The sequence below is a fragment of the Neovison vison genome, chromosome 4 (assembly GCF_020171115.1).
Source record: "Neovison vison isolate M4711 chromosome 4, ASM_NN_V1, whole genome shotgun sequence".
Classification (NCBI taxonomy): Eukaryota; Metazoa; Chordata; class Mammalia; order Carnivora; family Mustelidae; genus Neogale; species Neogale vison.
The window spans coordinates 180,914,476-180,928,968 of NC_058094.1; the positions used below are offsets into that span (position 1 = coordinate 180,914,476).

Below are 14,493 nucleotides of genomic sequence, written 5' to 3' on the forward strand. Positions count from 1 at the left end.
TGTCATGATGGGGAAAAGGAGTGTCTCTAGAATCTAAAGAATATTTTGGGCACCTCCTGGTATTGTTTCTAGTGGCATAAAGTTAATGGAATACTGGAGTAGCTTCACACAGGCAGAACCACTAATTGCTAGATCTCTCAGGAAGAAAACTGCAGGCCCTGCACCAGGTAATGAACTCCTACCAGCTCAGGTACTGGCTGAGGGAAAGGGAACTTGGATGTAGGTATGTAATTATATTAATATATAGATAATGATATTATACAAGTATGTTTTTATAGACAGTAATATATAACATGGAAATATTATAACGTATTTATTATATTTCTAAGTATTAACTAGTTTTATTTTTTGCATTCACCTTTTCCCCTTGTTTCTTTATTACTCTTTATAGGGTGTTAACGATGATTTACTTCATTAAGTGCATAGCTGTGGATATCAGGACAAGGTTATGACTGAACTAGAGAGGAGAACATCACCCAGAGCTCTTGGACTTGGAGCTGGATGCAGGAACTGATAAGACTCTGAATTTCCCCTTTTGAGGAGGTGAGTGCATTTTCATTTGTATGAAAAAGTCTTGCATTTTCTTACTCTGGCAGCAGTTCTCCAACTTTGTTACATGTTAGAATTACCTGAGGGATTTTCTTAAAATGGGGATTCTGTCTCGGTCAACCTGGGGTGGGGGGCGGTCCAAGATTTTGCATTCACCGTTTCCTTGATGCTGCCGGTCCCTGGACCCCACGTTGAATAGAAAAGTATATTATTGTCGTTGCTGCAATTATTTAGCATGGCAGTTGGCTGGCTGGCACAGATGGCTTGCATCTTTATAACACCCTCTCTACATTTTGTTAGTTTTCCACATTTTGAATATCCCATTTGCCCAGGAAGAATCCAGAAAATCTACTTCCAGCCTCTTGAGCAACCAGGGTGCAAATGTGTACCCTCCGTTCTGCCAGTCATCCATATCTGCCCTGGACTTTGATTTGAATGTGAGTGGCCTGAGAACACAGGCTTCTTTGTGAATAAAATAATATAACCAGGTTGTATCTCAGTGTCAGTAGTTCCACTTCAGTTTTTTTCCATTGTATTAGGTAAGTCTTTTTGATTTTCAGATTCAGTTCTTAATTTCAAGGGAACTTTCTTGTGTATCTCTGAGTACTTATTTCTGTTAGATTTACTTATTATTTGTTGTTTTACTTGTTAGATGATCTACATTTGGGACTTTAGTTTTCCTTATGATAAGTAATTATTCTTATCTTTTTAATTTAGCATATCTTCATTTTTATTGCTTTAATATCCTTATCTTTCCCCTCTGCCTTACCGATTTGCAGTCACATCTATCTGGTTTCTTGCTGCTGCTTTTTGTACTAGATTTGTGCGTGCTTTTGTGTAGTTGTTTTTCTCATTTTTCCCTTAGCCCTGTGATCTCCCCTTTTATAATGTTCTATTGTTTAATCATCTTTTTTTTTTTATTAGATTCACATACTTATTTTGTCCTTTAGAGAATCTACTTTTGTTTCCTGGGCTGTTTTTTCTCAGACTAGTTTCTTCATGTGTTTTATATACTAAAAAAATATGTAATATATGTATTATACATATATATCATATCTTTTCTTTTCCTGTTTTACAAAATTGCCTTACCATATGTTCTCATGTTGCATGTATTTAATTCAACAGCTCTGCCTAAACCCAGCTATTTGTTGTGATACAGTGTGAGTAAATTCTTGATTCTGTCATCTGAAATCAGTTTGCCTTTCTGTCTGTGCTACAGGCTTGACGACGGAATATTATTGTCTCTGTATTTCTTTAGCCTCAGGGGATGGAGGTGTCAGAGAGTAAGTGCTGAGGTTGTGTCAGATAGAATACAAGCATCTGGGGTACGACAGTCTAAGATCCTGTTAAATGTCCTCTATAAGGCTCATTCCTTTCAGTTAGGGAAGTAGCCATACCTTCCCTCCAGTCATCACAGTATTCTGGAAGAGTACACATTCTGCACAACTTCATCTCTCTTGAGATCTTGCTGTTTTAAGATAGAGGCTTCTATTCTTGAGGCATTCTTTCTACTCTAACAGGATTACCTACTCAGTCTTTCAATCTTCTCTTCAAATTGGAGGATTTGAACAAACATCAACAACACTGAACAAACACTGAACAACAAAATCAGGATTTTGTTGACTCACCTAGTCTCCATGTGCATTTGGAATGAAGGGATGGGATTGGGTATAATGCCTCTCAACCAATAATGTGGCTTTCCACTGTGCATCCAGCACTTCCAGGGAGAGTCTGGAAATACATGCTGCTGGTATTATTTTGGTTGTCACAATGAATGAGACTGGTATTAGGTTAAGGGCCAGAGATGTTAAATATCTAACAGTGTATGGGCCAAAGAATTGTCCTGCTCCAAATGCCCTCTTGAGAAAAATTTAGTTAGAACTGCAATAAACTACATAGAATTTTCTTTCCTTAGCACATTCAAATTAATGGCATAAGGTGTTCTTTTTGTATTGTTTCGGGGCCTGCTGGTAAATTTTCCATTTATTTCACTTATTTAGGTAACAGGAGAGGGATATTCTATGATTTTGCTTCATAAACATTAACCTTCAAGCATCACTACCATGACCACCACTGCCACTGCCCTTACTACTTATCATTATTATAGAGTTCTAGTTATAGTTAGCAGGAATTTCAGAGTAGTCTTTAGTTCACAGAGCTCTGGATATCTATTTAACAGCTTCTTAACATTTGCCAGTACCTTAGAGGAAGATCCATTTCCTTTTTCTGAAATAAAGTAAAAATGTTGCTACTTTACTAACTTATAAAAAGAAGTGCTTATAGGGGCGCCTAGGTGGCCAGTTGGTTAAGCGTCTGACTCTTGGTTTCAGCTCAGATCATGATCTCAGGGGGGTGCGATCACATGGGCTTCACGCTCAGTGTAGAGTTGGCCTGAGATTCTCTCTCTCTCCCCTTCTGCCCTGTCTCTGCTTTCACACACACATGCACTTTCTCAATAAATACATAAAATCTTAAAAAAAAGAGAAGTGTTTATGGAAGTGAAAATGAAGTTACAAATTTTTATTACTTTGTAACATCATTCTTCTTAATGAATGTGTGCCGGGGCGCCTGGGTGGCTCAGTGGGTTAAGCCGCTGCCTTCGGCTCGGGTCATGATCTCGGGGTCCTGGGATCGAGTCCCGCATCGGGCTCTCTGCTCAGCGGGGAGCCTGCTTCCCTCTCTCTCTCTCTGCCTGCCTCTCCATCTACTTGTGATTTCTCTCTGTCAAATAAATAAATAAAATCTTTAAAAAAAAAAAAAAAAGAATGTGTGCCAAATTAGGTGATGACAGCTTTGCTTGGAATTTCTGAAACTTGCCCCTCTGGTTAAGTAGATACTGTTAAAGTTCCTTTACAGGAGTTTTACTTAGATATATAGTTATGTCATGAAGCGCTGGGAGGAAGAGTGACATTGGGAAGGGGGACGTTGCACTGGAAAATGCATATATAAATGCATGTGATCATAATTCCATTAGTAAGCCATGTTCTTTTACTTTCTTAACCTCAGATGACATACCGTAGGACATTTCATTAGATACTTTTCTAAGCAGTAGGTACTTTCAGTTTACCAAGTCAGATGACAGGAGGGCTGGTGAGGCAAAGGAGTGATCCTGTTCCTGATAAGTGACGCCTGTGTGTCACCACAGCACCCCCTGCAAATCCCCTGCAGGGAAGGTGGTAGAGTATGATTGGTAGCACAGGCTCTTACGAGGACCACGTGAGGCTTCACACCTCAGAGAGCTAGAGAATACTCTTATTATTTTGTATAAAAGGCCCTTTTTTTGGGAGAAAAAAACACTGTGACACAAGTTATTCCCAATAAGAAACAAGTAAAATCTATGTTGTAGTGGTTTGTCAAGGGATGTGCGTTATATCTGAAAACAGGACTGTGTCCTAAATATATTTTTAAGAGATAAATATGCCAAAGTGGTTACATTTGACCTAAAAGGATGTGAAGAGAACAGAACACAGGAACCTGCATTTCTGAGTCGGGGATGGTGGGTGTTCTGATTGGAACAAGTACTTCATCTCCCAGTGGCCTACCCAAGGCTGCCTTCAGTGAGGCAGCAAACACAAACCTCTCATTTCAAACTGATTTCCCTTAAGACACTCCTCTTTGGGTCTCTCTTTGCTCTAGGATTCTGTGAGTACAATTCTGATCCTTTTAGAAGGTTGTGCATTTTTTTAATACATAAATTTTGAGGGTAACCCACATAAATTCCGTAAGGAGCTGTACCTCTAGTATCTAGCACAATACTTACTATACTCAAATTGCTGCATAAATGAATAGCTAGAGTAAATCATGAATGAAATGAACGGATGAAAGAATTTGCTTGGGCTTTGGACTCAAAGAAACATGGACTCCAGTCCCTTTCCACAACTTCATAGTTGTCTGATCCAGGGAAAGTTCCTGCTGTGTATTGTAAAACCAGGAGAACAATAGTTTCCTTGGAAAGTTATTATAGATCTGTATTATATTATAAAGTAAGTTCCATGAGAGTGGGAACTTAAAAAAAAGTGTTGGATGAATGAATGATTTTGAGGTCCTTGCTATCTAATAATGTGTCAATATTTGCATCTAATAGGACTGACAGGCCTTTTCATTTGCCTGCTTTTTATTGCTTGACTGAGGCTTCATTAAAGTTGTTGGCTGCCACATGTCATTAATGTGGCTCTTTCTCTACTTGCAGCCTGTCTTCCTTTATTTTTTTTAATGGCTTTGGCTAGATTGTTGTAAACTAGGTAAGCAGGTTTGTTAGATAAAAACAAGTAGGTAGGTACCGTGTTAAAGTTTGATTGTGCTTTGAGTAAATTCATAGTTTTTTTTTTTTGAAGTTTCATATTTTCCGTAAATAGTTAATGTGACATTTAATTTGCTCAGATTTTTTTGCTTTCTCTTCAGTTTTAATGTGTTTTGAATAAAATTGTTGCAAGTGACTGTAGGGGCGCCTGGTGGCTCAGTGGGTTAAAGCCTCTGCCTTCGGCTCAGGTCATGATCCCAGGGTCCTGGGATCGAGCCCCACATCGGGCTCTCTGCTCCGTGGAGAGCCTGCTTCCTCCTCTCTCTCTGCCTGCCTCTCTGCCTACTTGTGATCTCTGTTCTGTCAAATAAATAAATAAAATGTTTAAAAAAAAAAAGAAAAGAAAGTGACTGTAAAAGTTATGATTATTGCAATATTTTAATACTTGAAAATGGTGCCCAGTAGATTCTGATGAGTACAGATTGATGAACAAATTAGAAATCAAAAGTTCCCCAAATCAACAACATCTGTACAAATTAGGTCAGCTATTTACTCAAGTAAAAACATTTTTAATTTAATGTCTCTCAGGAATATTCTCATCTAGTTTTAGATAAAATGTGATTAGCAAGGGAATTAATCAAAATTTCTGACCACAATACTCAAACATCTTTAAGGATTGAAGAAATATCCATAAACACAGATTTTTTTTTTTTACTGATTTCAGAATTAGAAATTATATAATTAGTTTTTCCATTTGTGTCTTTTCATAAACAGTAAAAAAAGTAAGTTTGGAGGTAGATTTAACTCATAGTAGAAATAAAGAAAAATGAAAAATAAAGACCTCTGTGTGAAGGGTAGGAAGTTTACTTACCTAGGCCAGGTTTCTCCACCAAATCCATAATGCTGATGTCCTTTGCCCATGACACGAGGAGATCCACATTTTCGCCTGTGTTCCTCAGGGAGTGAAATGGGCATTATCCCACCATATTCCCTATCAGCACCCCATCGATGTCTACATTGTTGGAGTGACTCCCTTAATTCCTGATACCTATGAGAAAAGAGAGACTTCTGAAATAATTTCAACATGGAATGCAGTGGTCAGAATGTTTTTGTCCCCAAAGTCCATAGGTTGAAATCCTAATGCCCGATGTGATGGTAGAAGAAAGTGGGGCCTTTATTCAGTGACTAGGTCGGAAGAGAGTCGTCATGAGTGGGACTAAAGCTCTTATGAAAGAGACCCCTGATGGGGCACGTGGGTGACTCAGTGGGTTAAAGCCTCTGCCTTCGGCTCAGGTCATGATCCCAGGGTCCTGGGATCAAGCCCCACATCAGGCTCTCTGCTCAGCAGGGAGCCTGCTTCCTCCTCTCTCTCTCTGCCTGCCTCTCTGCCTACTTGTGATCTCTGTCTGCCAAATAAATAAATAAAATCCTAAAAAAAAAAAAAAAAAGAGAGAGAGAGACCCCTGAGAACTTACTAGCCCTCTCCACCATGTGAGGACACAGCGAGAAGGTGCCAGGTCTCCAAAAACAGACACGTAGATCAATGGAACAGAATAGAGAGCCCAGAAATAGACTCTCAACTCTATGGTCAACTAATCTTTGACAAAGCAGGAAAGAATGCCCAATGGAAAAAAGACAGTATCTTCAGCAAATGGTGTTAGGAAAATTGAACAGCCACATGCAGAAAAACGCAACTTGGACCATTTCCTTACACCACACACAAGAATAAACTCCAAATGGATGAAGGACCTCAGTGGGAGAAAGGAATCCATCAAAATCCTTGAGGAGAATACAGGCAGCAACCTATTCAACCTCAGCTGCAGCAACTTCTTCCTGGAAACATCACTAATGGCAAGGGAAACAAGGGCTAAAATGAACTTTTGGAACATCATCAAGATCAAAAACTTTTGCACAGCAAAGGAGTCAGTCAACAAAACCAAAAGACAATGGGAGAAGATATTTGCAAATGGCATATCAGATAAAGGGCTAGTATCCAAAATCTATAAAGAACTTATCAAACTCAACACCCAGGAACAAATAATCCAATCAAGAAATGGGCAGAGGACATGAACAGACATTTCTGCAAAGAAGACATCCAGATGGCCAACAGACACATGAAGAAGTGCTCCACATCACTCAGCATCAGGGAAATACAAATCAAAACCACAATGAGATACCACCTCACACCAGTCAGAATGGCTAAAATTAACAAGTCAGGAAATGACAAATGCTGGCGAGGATGTGGAGAAAGGGGAACCCTCCTATACTGTTGGTGGGAATGCAAGCTGGTGCAACCACTCTGGAAAATAGAAAGTAGGTTCCTCAAAAAGTTGAGAATAGAGCTACTTTATGACCCAGCAATCGCACTACTGGGTATTTACCCTAAAGATACAAATGTAGTGATTGGAAGGGGCACGTGCACCTGAATGTTTATAGCAGCAATGTCCACAATAGCCAAACTATGGAAAGAACCTAGATGTCCATCAACAGATGAATGGATAAAGAAGATGTGGTATATATACACAATGGAATACTATGCAGCCATCAAAAGAAATGAAATCTTGCCATTTGCGATGACGTGGATGGAACTAGAGGGTATTATGCTGAGTGAAATAAGTCAGTCAGAGAAAGGTAATTATCATACCATCTCCCTGATATGAAGAATGTGGGGGGCAACGTGGAGAGTTTGGGGGGTAGCGAAGGAAAAAATGAAACAAGATAGGATCGGGAAGCAAACAAACCATAAGAAACTCTTAATCTCACAAAAACAAACAGGGTTGCTGGGGGAGGGGTGTAGGGAGATGATGGTTGGGTTATGGACATTGGGGAGGGTGTGTGCTATGGTGAGTGCTATGAATTGTGTAAGCCTGATGATTCACAGACCTGTACCCCTGGGGCTAATAATACATTATATGTTGATAAAAAATCAAAAATTAAAAAAAAAAAGAAAAAAAGAAGGTGGCAGGTCTCAACCAGGAGGAAGGCTTTCACCAGAATGTGACCATGCTGGCATTATGATCCTGGACTTGAAGCCTCCAGAACTGTGAGAAGGAAATGCTGTTTGTAAGAAGCAACCCAGTCTATGCTATTTTGTTACAGCAGCCTGAACAGACTAAGACAAAGTTCCTATAGCTCCAAATTACTTTTTTTTTTTTAAAGATTTTATTTATTTGACAGAGATCACAAGTACAGAGAGGCAGGCAGTGGGGTGGGTAAATAGGCTCCCTGCTGAGCAGAGAGCCTGATGCGGGGCTCTATCCCAGGACCCCGGGATCATGACCTGAGCCGAAGGCAGAGGCTTTAACCCACTGAGCCACCCAGGGACCCCTCAAAATTACTTTTGGATTGCATTTTTAAAACACGGACTTCTCTGTGCTGGGTAAATTATGAGATACACCGTTGCTGTAGGAGATCTTCCATGCCTTCTCACCCACCCTCTCAGAGACGTGGCCTGCCCCCACCCCCCATTCACTGCCTGAAACTCTGTCCCATTGGAATCAAACTACCCAGAAGACCCCAGAATGTCCCTTTGTTCAAAACTGGCTGATGGTAACACAGGAAAGGGAAAGCAAGATGGAGATCACTTAAATGCCAAGCACTGTATCATGTACCTAATATATGGTATTTCGCTCACGAGAGCTCTATGATATGAAAGTAATAATGATATGCCTAAATAATGGGGCAGTAGGAAACAGGGGGAGTCAGCATTATTTCAGGGGTCAGCAAAATCACAAGCTCACTAAGAATGATCTGTAGAACAAACAAACAAACATCTTACGAATACCACACTACCAATTTTCAAATACATGTGGGCATTGCATACTTAAATGAAACTTCATTGTAAAGCATTGTCAAATACATAAAAGCTTCTGGTCATTATGTTTTTTTCCCAGTGTCAGACAATGAATCATGACACGTGTGTGGGAGATAAAAACTATTGACAATGAACAGAAAAACAAAGAGATCCTCGTCTTCGAAAAATACTGAGAATCACTGCACTGTCGCATTGTAACTGCACTGAATCCTCAGCAGAGTCAGTACCTTTGGGACAATGCTGAAGAGTATTAGAGTGGTATCCTTATGCCAAAAGCCTAATTTTTGCCATCAAAGTATTTAAAACTAGACAAGGAAGTCAATACACAGCTATGAAGGACATCATCAGATTGCTGAAGGAACAAGGTTAAATTCTTGAGGGCCTACAGATGATTACTATTATTATTTTTTTACTGTTATTCATGTGCTAATTTCTTTTAAACATCTTTATTGAGATACAGTTTACATTCCATATAAGTCATCCATTTAAAGTGTACAATTAAATGGTTTTTAGTATATTCACAAATATGTATAACCATCACAATAATTTTAGAACATTTTATCACCTCAAAAAGAAACCTTGTACCCTTTAGCCATCATTTCCCCACTTGGCCTTCCCCACCCAGGCCAAAGCAACCACTAATCTCCTTTCTCTCTTTTTTTATATAGCCTTCCTAGTGCCTTGAAATAGTAGCTCTTTGTGGTTCTGATTTGCATTTTCCTAATGACTAATGATGTTGAGCATCTTTTCACATGCTTATTGGCCATTTGTATATGTTCTTTGGAGAAATGTTTGTTACTCAGATCCTTTGTCATTTTTTTTTTTTAAGATTTTATTTATTTATTTGTCAGAGAGAGAGGGAGAGAGAGCGAGCACAGGCAGAGAGGCAGGCAGAGGCAGAGGAAGAAGCAGGCTCCCTGCCGAGCAAGGAGCCCGATGTGGGACTCGATCCCAGGACGCTGGGATCATGACCTGAGCTGAAGGCAGCTGCTTAACCAACTGAGCCACCCAGGTGTCCCTCCTTTGTCATTTTTAAATTGGGCTCTCTTTTTATTACTGAGGTGTAAAATCACTAGATAGGAGGAGTCCCTTCTCAGATACATGATTTGCAAATATTTTCTCTTACTTTGTCTCTATATTGTCTTTTCATTTTCTGGTAGTATCCTTTGAAGCATAAAGTTTTTTATTTTAATTTTGATGAAGTCCAGTTTATCTGTTTTCTCTTGTTTCTTGTGCTTTTAGTGTCAAGAATATAGCACTGAATCCAAGATCATGAAGATCTACCCATATGTTTTTTTTTTTAATAGTTTTTATAGTTTTAGCTGTTACACATTTAGGTCTTTGATCCATGTTGATATGTTGTTAATTTCTATTCATGGTGTGAGATAAGGATACAGCTTCATTCTTGTGCATGTGGATATCCAGTTGTCCCAGCACCTTTTGTTGAAAAGAATAGTCTTTCACCATTGAATGGTCTTGGCTAGAGATTTTTTTTTTAATTTAAATTCAGTTTAATTAACATTTGAGCATATTATTAGTTTCAGAGGTAGAATTTAGTGATTCATCAGTTGCATGCAACATCAGTTGCATGTAACCAGTGCTCCTTCTGCCAAGTGCCCTCCTTAATGCCCATCACCCAGTTACCCCATCCCTCCATCGTCCTCCCCTCCAGCAACCCTCAGTTTCTTTTCTATAGTGTTTCTTTCCTATAGTTAAGTATAATTTGTCTCCCTCTCTGCTTTCATCTTATTTTTCCTTCCCTTCCGCTATGTTCATTTGTTTTGTTTCGTTCTTTTTTTAAGGTTTTATTTATTTTTTTGAGAGAGAGCATGAGGGGGGTAGGGTCAGAGGGAGAAGGAGATTCCCTGCTGAGCAGGGAGCCCGGTACTCCAGGATCATGACTTGAGCTGAAGGCAGTCACTTAACCAACTGAGCCACCCATATACTCTCTGTTTTGTTTCCTTAATTCCACATTTAAGTGAAATTATATAATATTTGTCTTTCTCTGACTGACTTATTTTGCTTGGCATAATACTCTCTAGTTCCACCCACATTGTTGCAAATGGCAAGATTTCATTCTTTTTGATGGCTGAGTAATATTCCATTACACACACACACACACACACACACACACACCCATCTTCTTTACACATTTATCTATCAATGGACATGCAGATTGTCTTTTAATTTTTAAAAATGGAAAGTCATGGGGTGCATGGGTGGCTCAGTGGGTTAAAGCCTCTGCCTTCAGCTCAGGTCATGATCTCAGGGTCCTGGGATCAAACCCCGCATTGGGCTCTCTGCTCAACAGGGAGCCTGCTTCCCCCCATCTCTCTCTCTGCCTGCTTCTCTGCCTACTTGTGATCTCTGTCTGTCAAATAAATACAATATTTTTTAAAAAATGGAAAGTCATGTAAGGAGCAGAAGCCCTTGCTCCTAATCTTTATCTAGAGCTCCTTTAATAGTGGTTCTCAAAGTGTGGACCGTGGACTAACAGTAGCAGCAGCATTTCTCTTTTTAAAAAAGATTTATTTATTTATTTATTTGAGAGAATTTGAGCTCACAGGTGGAGTGAGGGGCAGAGGTGGAGGGGGAGAGAGAGAGAGAATCCTCAAGCAGACTCCGTGCTGAGCACGGAGCCTGACACGTGGCTTGATCCTAAAACCCTGAGATCAGGACCTGATCCAAAACCAAGAATTGGCTGCTTAACTGACTGAGCTACCCAGACCCAACATCAGCATCTCTTAAAAGCTTACTAGAAATATAAATTCTCAGGCTTTCCCTCAGGGCTAGGAATCAGAATTTCTTGGCGGGGGGCATAATCTATTTTAATAAAGCCCTGTCGATGATTGTTATACATGCAAAAGTTTTAAAAGCGTTGCCCCATTCAACAAGTTACTTTTCATAGGAATCAGATGTGATTCTTCCTTTTGATCCCTAACTGATCAGGGAAGTTTACCAGGCTCACAAATGCTCTGTGTGGATGAGGTCTTTGGAGGAAACTGGAGATGACTGTGTTTCACATCTGGGTCAAAGTGTTACTGAACAAAAGCAGCAGAAGTAGAACAAAAGGAAAACAAAGTCAGAAAGTCCATTGGTGACCACTCCCACCCCTGTCCTGAGAATGTGGAATATTTTGAGAAAGGCTTTGGACTTCCAGAACGTATAGAATAAAGATTTGAGTGGAATTTATCTTGATTTTAAGGGCTGAGAAGTGGAGTTGAATTTTGGGCCAAATCAGTAGAGATGATATAGAATTCAGGTATTTAGAGCACATTGGAGAAGAGGTATGGTAAGAGGTGAAGCAAGAGAGGACAACAAGAACAATAGCCTGTGGGCCTTATAAGCCCTTTGGACTGTAACTGTGTAGTGGGGAGACAATCAGAAACACAGGAGAGGAGTCCAGAGAGGGCTATGTGGAACTTCTCTGTACCAGTATAGCACTCGGCTTAATGTAAGCCCTCTGTAAATAGCTGCTGAATGGAATGAAGAATTAGCACTGTCTTATAAATGGAATACTTTATCTTGTGAAGTTACTAGATAGGGGTTGGCAAATTATGGCTTACAGGCCAACTCCAACCTGCTGCCTGTTTTTGTTAGTAAAATTGTATTGGAATGCAGCCACAACCATTCATTATGTATTGTCTATTATCTGTGGCTGCTTTTTGCCCTGCAATAGCAGAGTTGAGTAGTTTGACAGACACCATACATAAAGCCTAAAATACAGTTGACCCTTGAGCGATATGGGAGTTAAGGGTACCGACCCCTTACACCGTTGAAAATTGGCATGTAACTTTTGACTCCCCAAGAACTTCACTACTAATAGCCTACTGTTGACCAGAAGACTTACAGATAACATAAATAGTTGATTACACTATTTTGTAATATTATACACACATGTGAGCACACATATTTTGTATATGTCTTACATACTATATTCTTACAATAAAGTGAGCTAGAGAAAAGAAAATGTTAAGAAAATCATAAGGAAAAGAAAATACATTTATATCACTATATTGTATTTATGGAAAAAATGTGCATATACACGAACCCATGCAGTTCAAACCTATGTTGTTCAGTGGTCAGTTGCATTTACTATCTGACCCTTTACAGAAATTTGCCAGCCTCTGTACTTGCTTGTCAAGGAGAACCTGGATGGCCACTGACTTAGGGTGCTGTAGAAGACATGGCGGTATTCAGCTCACAGACCTCTCAGGCCTTCACCAGCTCTATGGCTGTGATAAATAGACATGGTATGAAGGGCTTGACAAGTGAAAAATATTTAAACACATTTGATTAATGGCACCCAAAGCTTTAATATCTAAGTTTTTTTAAAAGTTATATTTTTTATTTTATTTTATTTATTTTTATTATCATATAATGTATTATTTGCTTCAGGGGTACAGGTCTGTGAATCATCAGTCTTACACAATTCACAGCACTCACCATAGCACATGCCCTCCCCAGTGTCCATAACCCAGATACCCTATCCCTACCTAACCCCACAGCAACCCTTAGTTTGTTTCCTGAGATTAAGAGTCTCTTATAGTTTTTCTCCCTCCCTGGTCCCATCTTGTTTCACTTTTTCCCTCCCTACCCCCCATGACCCCCCTGCCCTGCCTCTCAATTCCTCATATCAGAGAGATCATATATAATTGACTTTCTCTGACTGACTTATTTTGCTTTGCATAATACCCTCTTCTCCATCCATGTCATTGCAAATGCCAAGATTTTGGTTTTTTGATGGCTGTACAGTATTCCTGTGTGTGTGTGTGTGTGTGTGTGTGTGTGCGTGCGCGCGTATTACATCTTCTTTATCCATTCATCTGTTGTTGGACATCTAGGTTCTTTTCATTGTTTGGCTATTGTGGACATTGCTGCTATAAACATTCAGGTGCACGTGACCCTTCAGATTACTACATTTGTACTAAAAAGTTATATTTAAATTAGATGAATCAATTTCCCAACATCTGACCTCCATATATTGTCTTGTCCTAGGAAGACAAGCCAGGAGGAAATGTTCATCATTTGGGTGGGCATCCATCTAAAGACAGTAAGTTGCAGGAAGCCATTTAAAGTAAAAGGCAAGGGGCGCCTGGGTGGCTCAGTGGGTTAAAGCCTCTGCCTTCGTCTCAGGTCATGATCTCAGGGTCCTGGGATCGAGCCCCACATTGGGGTCTCTGCTCGGCAGGGAGTCTGCTCCCCCCTCCACCATCTCTCTCTGCCTGCCTCTCTACCTACTTGTGATCTCTGTCTGTCAAATAAATAAATAAAATCTAAAAAAATTAAAATAAAATAAAAGGCAAAAGCAAAAATAAGTCCTAGTTCTCCTTTATTTTAGTGTCTCACATATCCCCCCCACCCTTAGCTTGAATACTAACAGCATCTTAAAGAAGGAACTAATTACAATATTGAAATTTTAGGATTAAATAATTTGAAAGCTTAAATAATACATGTCTCCACAGCAAAGAAAATAACAGTAAATTGTTAGCATTGCAATTTGTGGCCACATAAAATGGTTTATTTGCTTTTGAGATAGATAGGTTTCCTATGGATAAATCAGCATCTTGCTTTGGAGTCACTAGGGAGTTTAGAGCATTACATTCTACATGGGGGCTGAATCTAGCCAGTAATTATTGGAAGGAATGATTAAAGGAAAGCTCAGAACAAACATATTCTCATTTTTAGTTGGCAGAAGACTTGTGGTAAAATAAATAAATAAATAAATAAAAATTCAGGAATCCTAAAGCAATGGAATGAATCCAGAAACCAAATGGGAATGTTTGATGAAATCTTAAATGATTCTCAAGGTGCTTCCTTAATTGGTATTTGTTTGCTTAATGAACTAGAGAACTTGCTAGAGGTAAGGAGATGTCAACTGAGTGGAAAA

General features: G+C 39.4%; 1 protein-coding gene and 1 long non-coding RNA gene across 3 annotated transcripts in view; one reads left to right on the plus strand and one right to left on the minus strand.

The window, feature by feature from the left end:
• The window catches only part of LOC122904918, a 55,370-nt gene that overhangs the window by 30,607 nt on the left and 10,270 nt on the right, over positions 1-14,493 (plus strand). For both annotated transcript variants that reach the window (XR_006384282.1, XR_006384281.1), the window contains exon 2: positions 392-543. This is a non-coding gene — a long non-coding RNA (uncharacterized LOC122904918). The remainder of the gene's footprint in view (positions 1-391; positions 544-14,493) is intronic.
• Positions 1-14,493, minus strand: part of C4H7orf31 (chromosome 4 C7orf31 homolog) — a 39,785-nt gene that overhangs the window by 21,769 nt on the left and 3,523 nt on the right. The window contains exon 2 of the mRNA XM_044246247.1: positions 5,661-5,837. Coding sequence (XP_044102182.1) covers positions 5,661-5,837 — 177 coding nt within the window. The remainder of the gene's footprint in view (positions 1-5,660; positions 5,838-14,493) is intronic.